This window comes from Zophobas morio, unplaced genomic scaffold (assembly GCF_036711695.1).
Source record: "Zophobas morio isolate AGI-343-1 ecotype UQ-CSIRO unplaced genomic scaffold, CSIRO_AGI_Zmor_V1 ptg000024l, whole genome shotgun sequence".
NCBI lineage: Eukaryota > Metazoa > Arthropoda > Insecta > Coleoptera > Tenebrionidae > Zophobas > Zophobas morio.
In genome coordinates, this window is record NW_026972129.1 from 7,692,809 (window position 1) to 7,705,988 (window position 13,180).

At 35.2% G+C, this 13,180-nt stretch overlaps 4 protein-coding genes across 5 annotated transcripts; 2 read left to right on the forward strand and 2 right to left on the reverse strand.

Moving 5' to 3' along the window:
- Window positions 1–303: 303 nt before the first annotated feature.
- LOC135135580 (uncharacterized) lies at window positions 304–1,660 on the forward strand. The gene is made up of 3 exons (XM_064064676.1): window positions 304–509; window positions 613–768; window positions 835–1,660. The coding sequence occupies exons 1-3, from the start codon at window positions 304–306 to the stop codon at window positions 1,658–1,660; spliced, it is 1,188 nt and encodes a 395-aa protein (XP_063920746.1).
- Window positions 1,661–4,691: 3,031 nt separating this feature from the next.
- Window positions 4,692–7,693, reverse strand: Rps24 (Ribosomal protein S24). 2 transcript variants are annotated; one of them, XM_064064244.1, is made up of 5 exons: window positions 7,608–7,693; window positions 7,103–7,249; window positions 6,400–6,645; window positions 6,201–6,242; window positions 4,692–4,871 (listed from the first exon to the last, which is right to left on the reverse strand). In XM_064064244.1, the coding sequence occupies exons 1-4, from the start codon at window positions 7,608–7,610 to the stop codon at window positions 6,228–6,230; spliced, it is 411 nt and encodes a 136-aa protein (XP_063920314.1). In that variant the 5' UTR covers window positions 7,611–7,693; the 3' UTR covers window positions 4,692–4,871; window positions 6,201–6,227. The 2 variants fall into 2 exon arrangements, with proteins under 2 accessions (XP_063920314.1, XP_063920315.1); XM_064064245.1 differs by lacking the exon at window positions 6,201–6,242.
- Window positions 7,694–8,370: 677 nt separating this feature from the next.
- Window positions 8,371–12,425, reverse strand: LOC135134814 (caspase-1-like). The gene is made up of 6 exons (XM_064063649.1): window positions 12,182–12,425; window positions 11,873–12,123; window positions 10,553–10,702; window positions 9,660–9,815; window positions 9,360–9,600; window positions 8,371–9,083 (listed from the first exon to the last, which is right to left on the reverse strand). The coding sequence occupies exons 1-6, from the start codon at window positions 12,322–12,324 to the stop codon at window positions 8,984–8,986; spliced, it is 1,041 nt and encodes a 346-aa protein (XP_063919719.1). The 5' UTR covers window positions 12,325–12,425; the 3' UTR covers window positions 8,371–8,983.
- On the forward strand, window positions 10,011–13,179 carry LOC135134816 (histone H2A-like). Its single transcript, XM_064063651.1, has 2 exons — window positions 10,011–10,028; window positions 12,558–13,179. The coding sequence occupies exon 2, from the start codon at window positions 12,700–12,702 to the stop codon at window positions 13,111–13,113; it is 414 nt and encodes a 137-aa protein (XP_063919721.1). The 5' UTR covers window positions 10,011–10,028; window positions 12,558–12,699; the 3' UTR covers window positions 13,114–13,179.
- Window position 13,180: the final 1 nt, after the last annotated feature.

Sequence of the window (13,180 nt, forward strand, 5' to 3'; positions counted from 1 at the left end):
AATCCCTTTAAGAGTTTGAAGCAGATGTCAAGAGACTGGTACGTCTTGCATACTCCGACGCACCACCAACTTTCCAAGAGAGGCTTGCGAGAGAACGTTGAAGTTAAGAAGGTCCTACAACTATTAAGGTATCAGACATCATCTGAGGCCTTGATTCGTGCTCTGGAAGTGGCGGCGGCGTACAATTTTTCAAAAACCTGCCACATAGAGTGGCAGAACTAGAGATAGGAGAAAACGATGAAATAAAGAAGATACTGGAAAAACTGTCACAACAAATGGATGATATATCTCAAGGATTAGAGAATGGTATGCCTCGTAAGAGACGCCTTGAATGCTATAGGTGTGCGCGCCAGTGACATCTCAAACGCGATTGTCGTGCTCGATCACCAGCTCCGAGGAGAAGTACACAACAGAGATCTCCTCAAACGGAACGTGCAGCAAAAATTTAAAAACAACCAGTACCTACTTTGGGAGGTGTGCGGGTTGGTAAGAATAAGGCCCCCAGGGAGGTGAAAATACCAAAGGCAGTAGTCCAAGTATGCCGGGAAAGATTAATGGGACTTGAATGGTAATCACGATTGATACTGGCGCTGAAGTCTCAATCCTACGTAGAGGTATCTTAAGAGCTAAAGATCTAAGGCCTATGCCCGAAACAATCAGACTAAAGACCGTGACTGGAGAGTCGACACCAATCATGGGTGAATCAGAAGTAAAAATCTGCATTGATAATAAAACAGCTGAAGATAAAACATCGGGCTCTCGTGGCTAGCATTGAAGACGACTTTATTTTGGGAATAGATTTGACTAGCTGCCATGGATTGACGGTCGATCTAGTGGAGAATGTTTATGTCTTGGCAATGAAGAGTTTATCCTGAATCAACGCAGTATTGAATCCAAGCCTGTAAGATTGATCGTGTGTCAGAATGTGAAAGTTAGAGGAAGTACAGAAACGATTGTTACAGTCAGAGCAGAAATCAAACCCGGATTTGCCCTAGGCATCATTCAACCACCGCACACCCCCAAGAAGAATCTCATGATTGCGAGTGCTTTAGTTAATACCGATTGTGATATACTTGTACGCCTCGCAAATGTTTTTCCCAAAGCCATGAACATCAAGAGTGGGGATGTTCTTGCCATCTGTGAACTAGTCACAAAAATATTTCATCACCACGAAGATCTTTCTGATAACAATGAATTAAAAATAAAAAGCGACTTAGAAATTCCTGCCCTAGAGCTTGATCATCTAACTGAACATCAACAGAAAGTCGCAAGAGAATTTCAACAGAAACACAGTGGAATGTTTGCATCTGGACAGTCCTCTGGGCACACAAACATAGTGCGACATCGGATAAACATTGGAGACGCGCAACCGATTTGTCAAGCCCCGCGAAGACTTCATTTGGCAAAACAAGAGGAAACCGAGCAACTGATACGAAAAATGTTGGACGAAAGCGTTATAGAGCAGTCAAACAGTCCATGGTCTTCGCCTGTAGTGCTAATCACCAAAAGGGACGGGTTGACGCGGTTCTGCGTAGACTACAGGAAACTAAACGATGTAACCAAGAAGGACAGTTATCCGCTTTCACTCACAACATTATCAGGATCCACCTGCCGGGAGCGGCTTGTATCAATTTACCGTAATGCCTTTTGGCCTGTGTAATGCTCCAGCTACTTTTGAGAGACTAATGGAAATGGTATTACGAGGGCTAACATGAAAAACATGTTTGGCTTATTTAGTCGACATCATGGTAATGGGAAAGACATTTGAGGATCACTTGACCAACCTGGAAGAAGTATTTAGTCGAATGAAGGAAGCAATCTTGAAGCTGAATCCCAAGAAATGCTTCCTCTTCCAAAAAGAAGTAAAAAATCAGGGTAATTCGCGATTGGCAAGACCAAAAGATAAGTACGAAGTCCGGAGTTTTTTGGAATTGTGCACGTACTACAGAAGGTTTGGCTGCTGGATGTGAGGCGGCCTTCAAAAGACTGAAGAATGCACTATGCTCTAGTCCTATTCTGTTCTATCCGCAATCATCGGGAATATTCATCTTAGACACGGACGCGAGTAACATCGGAATAGGTGCCGTATTGTCACAGGTGCAGGACAAGGAAGAAAAAGTCATCGAATACTTCGGCAGCGTAGGTACTTTCGAAACCTGAGAAGAACTACTGTGCCACGAGAAAGGAGTTCTTGGCGATCATCAAGGATGTTGAACATTTCCACAAATATCTGTATGGACGGGAATTCCTGATTAGAACCGATCACGCAGCCCTTACATATGGCTCTTTCAGATCAACAATATCGAAGGACAAATGGCTCGAACGCCTTCAACAATATCACTTCAAGATCCGACACAGGTTTAGTAAGCTTCACAATAATGCAAATTCTTTGTTAAGAAAACCCTGTAAGAACTGCAAACACTGCGACAAGATTGATCAGCGCGAAGCGCCGTTCAGCTTTGGGAGGACAACAGTCGCAGAAGATGAGAAATGGACAACGGCTCAGCTTAGAAAAAAACAAGAAGGAGAGGTGGATATCGGACCGCTCCTCAAATGGAAAGAAGATGGGGTAGAACGGCCAGTTTGAGCGGAAATATCAGACGAGTCACCTGCTTTCAAAGCGTTATGGGCTCAGTGGAATTCCCTGCGTGTCGAGAATGGATTGCTTAAGCGAGGGAAACAAACCACCATGATGTTGGTGGTTCCGGTAATCAAAATCAAGAACGTACTTCAAGAAATGCACAACGGGAGTGCCGGTGCTCATTTTGGAATAAACAAGACGCTTTCTAATGTTAGGGAAAGATTTTACTGGGTCCGTTGTCGAGACCACGTCGAGACCTGTGCGGCGGTAAAGGAACGAAGGACTAGGGGTAGAGGGCCGATGCAACAATACAACGTCGGTTCCCCTTTCAAAAGAATTGCAGTGGACATAGCAGTGGGAATAAGTACGTAATGGTCGTTAACGATTACTTTAGCAAATGGCCCGAAGCTAATGCCATACCGAACCAAGAAGCCACGACGGTCACAAAAATGCTGATTGACAATTGGATCAACAGGTTTGGGATCCCAACAGCAATACATTCGAACCAAGACAGAAACCTCGAGTCAAACCTATTCCAAAGGGTTACTGAAGTACTAAGGATACGGAAGACACGGACTACGCCGTTGCACCCGCAGTCAGATGGAATGGTAAAACGGTTCAATCGTACCATGGAAGAACATCTCTCGAACGTGGTGGCCGAACATCAGAAAGATTGGAATCGACATCTTCCACTGTTCCTACTGGCTTATCGATCAGCTGTCCATAACACAATGGGTCAGACGCTGGCGCGCATAGTTTTCGGCAGAGAACTGTAGGAATAATTCTGATACCACTTAACTTTGGCATCTCGATAAGGGTCGAGAATATGTAGAGGGCGCAGGGACGCGCATGACAGAAGATGATGACGCACGATGCAGGGTACTTATCCAGAGTACCTACGTCGTACTTATAACGCAGTTATCCTTTATTTAAATAAAATATTGTAAAGAAGGTCTCATTCTTTTACAGAACTTTGTCTACCTTGTGACATCTTGTTTGGCTCTCCGAGTGAAGAACCAAAGGAGGTCATAGATTACATCGATGACTTAAAGAAGTAGCTGAGCGTTCACGAAACGGTGCGCTACAAGATCTGGGTGGCGAGTGACAAAATGAAAACACGCTACGACCTTAAGGGCAACTCAGTAGGATTCCAGGCAGGGGATTTGGTATGGCTTCATAATCCCTGAATAAGAAGAACGAATTTAATTCGTTTCTACCATTCTTCGCGCTTTGGCTCACTACTCTTGATAGTCTCACCAGTATGAGAAGCCGTTTAGGTATAGCTGCTTTCAAAATAAGACAATAAAACTACCTGGAAAACTGACTTGACTTTTAGGGTTTTTCAACCCTAAGCGGTAGGTAGGCCATAAAATCGCTTTCGGATGAAGATAAAGAGCGCTGTCTCTCAAACTTGGAATAACAGGACCGCACTTACTGTAATTCTGTAATTTATTATACTTGGTACAAGCTGTCAATCATTCCAGGGTCAAACTCAGTTTAATTTGTTCAAAAACCCTAAAAGTCAAGTCAGTTTTCCAGGTAGTTTTATTCTCTTATTTTGAAAGCAGCCATACCCTTCTCAGGAGTTTCTCTCTAATAACTATACTACTATCTCGGGCTACAACAAACAAATTTATCAATTTAATTTAATCATTTTGACTGATTTTTTGTTTTATTTTTAAAAAACGTGAGCAGTAAATTACTGATAGTTTTATAAATATCTGAATACAATGTTAGTAAGTTAATTTCGTAGTCGGTATCCGAACCAATTAACCTGACTTCAGTCATTTCAGATTTTGTTCTTTAAAAGTATCTTCAGTCTATTCAAGGTTATTCAATTTGTAAATTTTCTTACTCATTTTTTGCATTTTTTAAGAGATGATTTTTAACAAATCATAAGAAAGGCACAAACGAAATTACGTGGTTGTTAACTAGTCAGCGCTGAGCAGAATAAGCACCAACGTGGCCGAGGGCGCTGTAATGGCTTTGGTAAGTATAGATCCTTCTAAGAAGTCATAGAAGTAGTCAGATATCTCATTGTGATTAAGAGCACATATAACATTTGTTTTATCCAAATCCAAAAATCAGTGTTTAATGATAAAAAAACACGTGATGTTGTCAGATTTATTTAAAAACACTTAAAAATATATAATATATGGAAAGGATGTAATTCCATAATAATACAATCTGCACTTAATTATTTATTGTGTAACATATATATATAAATCATTGGAAACGTCCGATATTCTATACATGCCACACAATAACTGCCTAGATGTCCAGGGCATTACTGAAACAAAAACAAAAGTTACTCAGTGAATTAAAGAATAATAATCATCAAAATCTACTTCGATGAGATTTTAATAATAATTTTAAATTTTAAATACCAAGTAGATTTTGACTTAAAAAATATTAAAAGCTTAAATCATTACTGCAAAACTATTAAATACATACATATGATGAACACAACACAAAAAACATTGTGGAAGTATTATTTATGGTTAATTCAAACCAGAAGAGCACAAACTGTTAATAAATTAAAAGTTCATAAATACAAAAGTCTTGAATTGGTATTATTTCCTTCAGATAAGAGGAAAATTAATGAACACAACAATGTTTGAGAAATTACTTAACACTTAATCCAACAATATTTGAAGTAATTTTCGCTTTTATCCATGTCACAACTATAAATCATTATACGTTTCTTAAAAAAAGATATTGTTTAATTAATACTTCAAATCTTAATGGTATGTTTAATATCTATATAATCGTTTCTTTTTTCACTTTTAATTACGACTGACTCGTAATCAAATTTTTCTAATATTTGACGCGAATTTTTAGTCGAGACACATTGTAACATTGTTCATTTACACACTTTATGGAATGATGAAATTATAACGTTTCTGTACGCATAAAAAAAAACAAAAAAGGGATGTATGTATATGCTTCTAAGTTACTCAAAAGTAACCGCCATATATACAGGTGTTTTTAAAACTTGTCCATCCTAGATTTTTTTATTTCTACAAATAAACCAGTAAAATTCAAAAGTAACAAGCTCAAAGTAAGTTTTTCATTTAAATTACTTGATTTTGTCATCAATGATTGTTATTCTGGTATATAAAAGTTCAGATTATTGATTTATTTAAATTTACATTCTGAATTTAAATATTTATTGGTAAGGAAATCACTGCAATTCATACTCATTTGAATTTTATAACGTTACCGCCACTGATATACTTACTCATCATGCATACTTTTAGAAATGTGAATTTTTTATAAAATATTTTTGTTGATCACTTAAAAAAACCCAAAAATTTAGGTTCATCTTCGCCTTATATGATAGAGCAGGTTAATTAACAAAACTTTAGAAAAAACATTTTTCTGTACAATATATGTATCTAATAATCGTAATAATAATAATAAAATAGAATGGTGCACATAAGTTTTGCTTAGAACACCTGTATATCATGTAAGTTATATTTTACCGCAGTAAGATGTTTTAGTATTTTAGTTTCATTTTTTTAACACAATATAAATGCATCAGTCAGTCGCATGCTGTCTAATAAAGCTCAAACATCACTGAAAAAAAAACGAGCAAAAACCTGATCTTAAAATATACCTAAAGGTGCAACAATATAGAAGCGCTTTATCTCTTCCCGCCCTGAAAATAATACATTTGTAAAGAAAAATAACAAAAATCCTATTATAAAACTAATCCTAAAAAACCTATGTAAAATATAATGAAAACGATGCACTGAAAAAATGCATACACCACTTTGTTTAAAGTTTTGGATTATAATTGTAATTCCAAGGCTTACCTTTTTGGCTGCAGCACCCACTTTGCTCTTCTTGGTGCCACGCACTTTCTTCATCCTGTTCTTACGCTCTTTGCGTTGTTTACGCGTTTGTTGTTTCTTCTCAAACAACCCATGTCGCGCTAATCTGTGCTTCGGTTCAAACTTTTTTGCGAAATCGAGCGTATCATAAAGTAACGCGAAACCTGTCGATTTACCACCTCCAAAATTTGTACGGAAACCAAATACAAAAACTACGTCAGGAGTAACCTACAATGAAAAAATATTGACATTTCTGATGAAAATCTACTAAATATGACAACAATTTTCATTTCACATTCAACAGAATGTACTGTGTGATAAATTTTAAAAAAGAATACAGTTTTTCAGCTTCACCAGGTAATTATGCTCTGTTCAGTATATTAATCCATGAGAAATGCAAAATATGGAATATGCTATGAAAATTGATTTGTTTTAAACTTTCACAACATGATTTAACATGGGGTGTTTCTGTTTCGTATTACAAAAATGTTCTTTTAGAAGAATTTCTTAGTAAAGTTGCTACTACTACTATATTTATTAAAGTTTAAGAAGATTCTTTCAACTTTATAAGATGGATTTAAAATTTATGGTTTTTCAACACTGAAATACTTATCAAACACGTGTTGTCTATTGTCCTTTACGATATTTTCTAAAAGAATCTCCTTTTGTAAGATTTAACACTTACTTTGTACATTTTTGCCAGTTTTTCCCTGATGTCTGTTTTTTTGACAGACGGCTGGCCTGGATGTAAAACATCTACAACCATTTGTTTGCGACACAACAATCTGTTGGTCATAAATTTGCGAGTGCGAATTGTAGCTGTGCCTTCAGTCTGAAAATAAAATCAAACAAACATTACAAAATTCCGAAAGTAAGGTTATGAACACAATGACATTTTAACATATTTTACCATTTTCGTCTTATTTGTGGAAAAAACTTTATAAATCCGAATAACGGGTTATGATCAATGACAAAAAATCTGATGTGTATTTTAAATGTTTAACAAATCTACATAACACATAACCATGCTGACGACGAAACACTCAATTAACTAAACATATATTAAACACGTTATTAAAGCACATATTTTTACAACAACGTGTCCAGAATATTAATTTTCACAAAACCAAATGCATTTTCACTCAAATAAGTCGAAGATGGTGAAGTATTTTTTGGATATTTTTACATACCATTTTACCGAATTGTTTCACTTCGCGAAAAGAGCGCCCTCTTTCAAAGGATTGGACAGCAACACTAATTCTTTGACAGTAAGTGAATGGATCTACTAGCTGGACAGATGAAGTAATTTGACCTACTCCGTTAGGTCCATAGTACGATCTATTTAACCTACTGGCAATGTTATGCGAGGGTACCGTAAAAAATACACGTTGTGTACCGTAAAGGAGACTACTGATATTCAATAACATTGACAAGAATAACCACTTATCATTGGTAGTCACGTGGTAGAGCAAGCATTGGTTGATTGAAAATTGAGTTTTGACCTTCCATCACATTTTTTTTTTCTGTTGTTTTCTACGGTCCTTTGTCCTACGAAAGCGTAAAATGTCAGGGGCGCATTGAGTTTTTTCTAAGCATTTCAGTTACATTATACATTCTAGTGGTATAATGTGACATCTGACGCTTTAAATACCACAAACAGGTGTCATAGAATTTACACTTATATTATAGTTAGTTGGCAATCCATATATGCAATAATTTATATTTGTCACTTTAAATTAAAATTTTAGTGCATTCTGAATATAGGAAAATTCATTGAAGACCCGTTCATTTCGTATGATCTTTTTCTTACTGCAAAATTTAGCACAGATGGAAACAGAAATTTCCAATGTCAGATCTTTATATACGATTTTCTTCCGTTCCGTGCATTATTTTATATCCCGTCAACATGCAAACAAATGAAAATTATAAGTAATTTTAAATAATAAACACCACCAGAGGTACATTAAATTTTATTGCTAAACTACATTAAATATGTTTTAAAAATGTAAATGTGTATACAAGGGTAAAATACATGTAATGTAAAAATACAGCCAGCGTTGTACAAAAGATCACTACTGTGATCGGTATAAGAATATATTTAAGTAAATGGAATTGTATACACAATTTTAAAAACGTTGATACTTTCAATATTTAACAGTAACACATTAGACTTTCATAAGACACATTCTGAAAGACAATGGCACATTTCAATTTCACAAATTGCAATCACAATGCTATATACTACAAAATCTAAAATGTTAACTACATTGTTTAAATTTACATAATGTATTTTTATCTTCCCCAAACAAACATCTCATAAGATTTAATTTTTACATTATAAAAATTGCCTAAAGTCCAATAAACTATGAATTTGTTTCCTTAATCAAGTCAATACATACATGTAGAATCTACTTGTCTTGTACAAAATGTACATATAATTTCAATAACACAGAACTATTTGTCATGCATTGCACGGCTTAAATACAGAACAATTAAAATCACATAATACTATTGCAATTAATCAACACAATTTGGGGTATAACTTATAATACTACAAAACATACTACTATAATATATTTTCAACTTTTTTACCCTTAGAAAATATTCCCCCAAAAACGCCTTTAGGTTTATCTTGTTTTTGGCCTTGTTTCTGAATTTCTTCCGCTCTAAAAAATTGTTATGGTTACGTCATGTTTGGCAGTTTTCAGGAACATAGAAAATTGTAAAGAAACTGTCAAATGAGGGCTGAATTATCTATCTACACATTGAGCAAAATTGGATGAATTTCACAAGTGAAAAATAAAGAAGAGAAATTGAGATCAAAACAATCTAAAACATTCTACATCACTGACTACATACTAATCATCATACATATATATGTACGCATATTTAGAAGTAACATTATACTATAATACAACAAGATAAGTAAATATTAATCCTACCCTTCTTTCCCTCTTGTAAAGTGTATCAATCTTGTAAGCATACTCATAACACATGGTATTTGCTTTTGTTGGTGCATTGTGGGCGAGTCAGGAACATTACTTTCAAAATCAAAAGCCACGCGTTGTGCCACAAATGTTAATATAGTTAGTAGATCCTTATCAAAACCATTTGTTCTTAGTTCTTCACAAAGTGCTTGAATAAACCATGATCCTCTTGTTGTATTACGCCAGGAATAATAACCTTGCAAAATATAAATTGTTAAGATCTTATACCCTATGTGTCGCGATATAAACACAAACCTTTCACAGTAGAATAAACAACTAAGAAATCTGCTTGAGCTGGAATTCTATATGAATCAATTTCTAAGTGTCCATCAGTCTCAGTTCTTGACAACACTACTCCACCATCTAACTTATCTCCCTGGCAAGCTTGCAAGAAGAAAATTTTTGGTTTACCTAAAAATAATGAGAAGATTTTTATAAATGGGAAAAAATTGTTGTTTTTTATTAAAGAAAAATTGTTAGACCTAAACTTATGTACAACATTTGGACAACACGCAACATGTACTCGGTAAACGTAAGAGTAAAAACTCAACACAATTCCACTGCCGTGTTTTGCAGTCATCCAATCAAATTTCGATATCCGCATCATACAAATAACGTTACGGTGTAAGTATACTAATTATTATCACGTTGTGCAATACTTCGGGTATTAGTAATCAAAAACATTTGAAAATCAGTAACGTGACAATCAAAACGTAGGTTAGGTTCGTGCTTGTGATGCCACAATTAAGCAACGTTTTGAGATTTAATTAATGAGCAAATTTGCGTAAGAAACTACGTTTTACATTTTTTTAATGGATAATTAATTGTGTATAATTAATATTAAAGTATTGTGTTTAAATACGTTGACTTTTAAGTAACTTTGACGTAAGAAATGTATTGGTTTTGGTCAGTTTAGGTACCTACTTTTGTATATACAAGTGTTTCAGATAAAACTCCGCCGCCTAACATCTTGAGAACGGATAGAGATATTGAAATTCTGTAACGCTATTGTCTTTAGTTTGAAGGGGAAATCTAAACATAATGGTGTTCAATATCTCTATGCGTTCTCAAGATATATGGCCCCAGAATTTTATCTCGGACACCTGTATATAATATTTAGTATAGACCAAAATTACGGTAACACTTACCCGCAAGACTAGGGCAACGATCGGCTGAAAAACCAGTCCATAGAATGTCCGGTTTATACTGCGTGTCCCTGGCATACAAAATTCCTGTATCTCCATGTGTTAACACGGCTACACACAGGCAGTCGTGATCGGTGTGATCATACTTAGTAGCTAAAAAAAGAATAAAGTATTTTTATTACTGCAGCAGAATATTTAGTACTATTTATATATCAATTTAGACACGAAACTTGCAGTTTTCGTATAGAATAAAATTTAAATCCAAAAAAGTAATATATAAAACACGTATACCGAACTAGGAACTGTAATAAAAAATTATTGCTAAACAAGGTAATACATACACAGCTATTAGTACTTGAAAAAAATGCAGATTTATTACGAGAAGTAAACGACACTATTAAAAAGGATTTAATATTAATAAGAATACAAAGGAAACACTGTTATGTTAGAAGGTAAACTTTGCAATCTATATTTACATAAATTTTGGTTTTGCTTACTTTTCAACGTTTAAACGTAACTCCTATAATGTATGTAACAATTGCCTCATTTTTCTGTCCTGAAGAAAATGAAATTTAACTTCCCTGTTAAAAGAAAACATCTACTTTTTTAATAGCTTGAGACTATTCATTTATGATTGTGCCTTTTCTCGTGTATTTCTTTGTTATTAAAAATTTTTGGTGTGTTTCTAACTTTTTTTGAAATTGTGTAAACCATTTTGATAGTGACGCAAAAATGTAATAATCACAAGAAACTATTGAGTTTTTACCATAAATAGTTTCACGCTGTATATATTTTTTAGACAATGAAGATTTAGTTGCTACAATTATTACGCTTTTAATGATTTAGGGGGAGATTCTCGAAACTCGATAAGGCCTTGCAAGGATCTGCAAATTCAAAACCATAGCAACATCTATTGTTGTTGCATTGTATTTGCAGTTTCGATAGCGATTTGCAACTTATCGGAGTTTCCAGAATCTCCCCCTTAGAAAACACAAACAATACAACCTGTTATTACACCCTGTACATAATGACCTTCAGATATAACAAGTTCAGTTCAGTAGAGTATAATTTAATGTCATACTCATTATTTTGGGACATCAATGTTCATGGGAAATACTGCTTTAAATTGGGCAATTTAACAACAGGTATTTAGAGTGGATTAATCATATCTTATATCTCAAATCACATATTACTACAATACCAAATAAAACCATGATGTCATAAATGTATCAATATAAAACAAAATAAGATAACTTTGTCCTACACTATTGATAAGTGATTATTATTTATCTGATAAAAATAAAATCAGAGGACTTAAAATACCTTGTTTAATCTGGAGTTCGATGTCATGGTACCTCAAGTCTTGAAAGACTACAACTTCGAACCCAAGTTTTCTCAAAACTTCTTCTAGATTTTTACGATCTTGATCAGTCCCAGTCCTTGGCTTCAGATTGTGTATATCAAAAAATTCATGATTGAAGATCAGAGCTAATCCGCGAATTTTATGATTCATATTATAATGGGTAGCATACTTCTCTGTTGGCATTCGAGCAACAGTATTACCATAAATCCCTCTGTGAAATGTGGAAATAATAAAGTATTTCAAAAAAGAATTTATGAGATATAACTTACTTAGAACTACCTAAAGCATCAGGTAACGCATCACGTTGATCCTTGGCATACCCGTTCTTTACATTACTTTTATCCTCTTCGTGGTTATTATCAGGTAAATCAACACCATGATGCTCGTTTTCTTTCAAAGAGTGAGCCATCATTACATAACTTTTAAGTTAAGATCAGCTATATTATAACTCAGAACAATGCACGTTTCACGTTATCAACTGATCAACAACAATTGAAAATAACGGAACAAAGACAATACTCAAGTAGACAATTTTTACCGTTCAAGTAGGTACAATGTCCACACGTCACTAGAATTTAGTAATTTTTAGCATACTTATTGGTATTGAAATTTAACCATTGGCAACGTTGTTTTAACCGTTTTCAGACCGTTTTTACCGGCTTTACCGGCTAGTTGCCGCTCAGCTCCATTTTCGTTCATTTTCCCGCCCGCAGTGGTCGATCGAAGCAGTTGCAGTTTAGTTGAAAAATTATTCGCTTGTGTAAGACAATTAACGATTTAAAACAAGATGAGCGGCAGAGGTAAAGGTGGCAAAGTAAAAGGAAAGGCGAAATCCAGGTCAAACCGTGCGGGGCTGCAGTTTCCCGTAGGGAGGATCCACCGTTTGCTCCGCAAGGGTAATTATGCAGAACGAGTTGGTGCTGGGGCTCCCGTATATTTAGCTGCCGTAATGGAGTATTTAGCCGCCGAAGTGTTGGAATTGGCCGGAAACGCCGCGCGTGATAACAAGAAGACAAGAATTATTCCTCGCCATCTGCAGCTGGCAATTCGTAACGACGAAGAATTGAACAAATTGTTATCAGGAGTCACCATTGCCCAAGGAGGAGTGCTTCCTAATATTCAAGCGGTTCTGCTGCCGAAAAAGACAGGCAATGCCCCAACTGGAGGAAAGTCTGGCAAGTCTCAGTCGCAGGACTATTAATTTTTTAAAATTGTTTGCTATGTAATGTTAGTTATTAATAAACTTGGTTCATTTTTTTAAACAGTAT

Bases quoted from the DNA above. Each gene is read 5' to 3' on its own strand.
- LOC135135580 (XM_064064676.1), top strand. From the start codon at position 304: ATGGTATGCCTCGTAAGAGACGCCTTGAATGCTATAGGTGTGCGCGCC. The intron at 510-612 runs GTGAAAATACCA...AATCCTACGTAG, and splicing joins AGAATAAGGCCCCCAGGGAG to AGGTATCTTAAGAGCTAAAG. The intron at 769-834 runs GCATTGAAGACG...CGGTCGATCTAG, and splicing joins ACATCGGGCTCTCGTGGCTA to TGGAGAATGTTTATGTCTTG.
- Rps24 (XM_064064244.1), bottom strand. The intron at 6,646-7,102 runs GTAAGTGTTAAA...TTTTCATTGTAG, and splicing joins AACTGGCAAAAATGTACAAA to GTTACTCCTGACGTAGTTTT.
- LOC135134814 (XM_064063649.1), bottom strand. From the start codon at position 12,324: ATGATGGCTCACTCTTTGAAAGAAAACGAGCATCATGGTGTTGATTTA. The intron at 12,124-12,181 runs GTAAGTTATATC...CACATTTCACAG, and splicing joins GATGCTTTAGGTAGTTCTAA to AGGGATTTATGGTAATACTG. The intron at 9,816-10,552 runs GTAAGTGTTACC...CATTATTTTTAG, and splicing joins TCGTTGCCCTAGTCTTGCGG to GTAAACCAAAAATTTTCTTC.
- LOC135134816 (XM_064063651.1), top strand. From the start codon at position 12,700: ATGAGCGGCAGAGGTAAAGGTGGCAAAGTAAAAGGAAAGGCGAAATCC.